Source organism: Metarhizium robertsii, assembly GCF_000187425.2.
Source record: "Metarhizium robertsii ARSEF 23 chromosome Unknown MAA_Scf_82, whole genome shotgun sequence".
Classification (NCBI taxonomy): Eukaryota; Fungi; Ascomycota; class Sordariomycetes; order Hypocreales; family Clavicipitaceae; genus Metarhizium; species Metarhizium robertsii.
The window spans coordinates 1,235-2,181 of record NW_011942229.1 but is presented as its reverse complement, the minus strand read 5'-3'; the positions used below and the strand labels follow the sequence as shown (position 1 = coordinate 2,181).

General features: G+C 57.9%; 1 protein-coding gene across 1 annotated transcript in view; it reads right to left on the bottom strand.

Moving 5' to 3' along the window:
- Positions 1 to 443: 443 nt before the first annotated feature.
- The window catches only part of MAA_10572 (transposase), a gene marked incomplete at both ends in the record, with an annotated part of 1,538 nt that continues 1,034 nt past the window's right edge, over positions 444 to 947 (bottom strand). The window contains 2 exons of the mRNA XM_007828570.1: positions 444 to 746; positions 797 to 915. Coding sequence (XP_007826761.1) covers positions 444 to 746; positions 797 to 915 — 422 coding nt within the window. The remainder of the gene's footprint in view (positions 747 to 796; positions 916 to 947) is intronic.

Genomic DNA, 947 nt, shown 5'->3' with positions numbered 1-947 from the left:
TAAATCAATTTAATTATCATATTGTTACGGAATGCTTGGGTTCTGAAACATTACAACGTCCACGTGTCCTGCCAGCTTCCTGTCCCTGACCCATGGGTGCCGCACACCCTCTTCCTCTCTATGACGGTATTTCAGTCCTTCAAACCACACTTTTACCGTGGGCCATCATGGTGCTGCAGCCGATTGCATTCCTGGGATGATAATAATACAGCTCTCGGCTGACGGCTCTCGTGACGCTTGGACCTGGTTTGCCGGCGACCTCTCGGCCTGTGACGCCTCCCCGCACGACTTCGTCCTGCAGCCCCTGTGCCGCCTCCCCGCACGACTTCGTCCTGCAGCCACGCCACGGACTCGTCGACGCTTGTTGCCTCGCGACGATTGCGACGCAAGTGACTGTAGCTCGTCAAGCTCGAATTGAGAGCGGTCACGGCGAATGCTCGCGTTCATTCGGCGCGTTCCTCGGCCCGCACCATTCGGCGCGTTCCTCGGCCAGCATTCTGACTAGGCTGTCGGCTCAGACCACGGCCTCGCGCTGGATGCCTGCCTTGACTCCGTTGTACAGGCTCGGCTTCGGCATCGTCATCTTCCGTATCGTCAGCGTCACTTCCTGGATTGGAGGTGTAATCCGCGATCTTGAGGTATCGCGGGACCTTGAGCTTCTTGTTGTCGGCGTTCAGGCGCGGCCTGCCTCGTGCGCTTCTGACAATAGCCGGGTCGCGAATATCAAGTAGCTTATCCTCGGCGTTCTAGCAGGCTGTTAATACTCAAGTCTTGTGACAGTGGCAAGCTGACGTACCAACGGCTTCTCGAGCCACCAACGCATAGCAATCTGGCTCCGTCGCAGAGGCATGCCGTTCACGAGACAATCAAGCATGCGATGGCTACCAGGCAGGCCGTACTGGTGCTCGAAGTTGCCTGTGCAAGGGAGTAGCGGGTTGGGCTCGCGG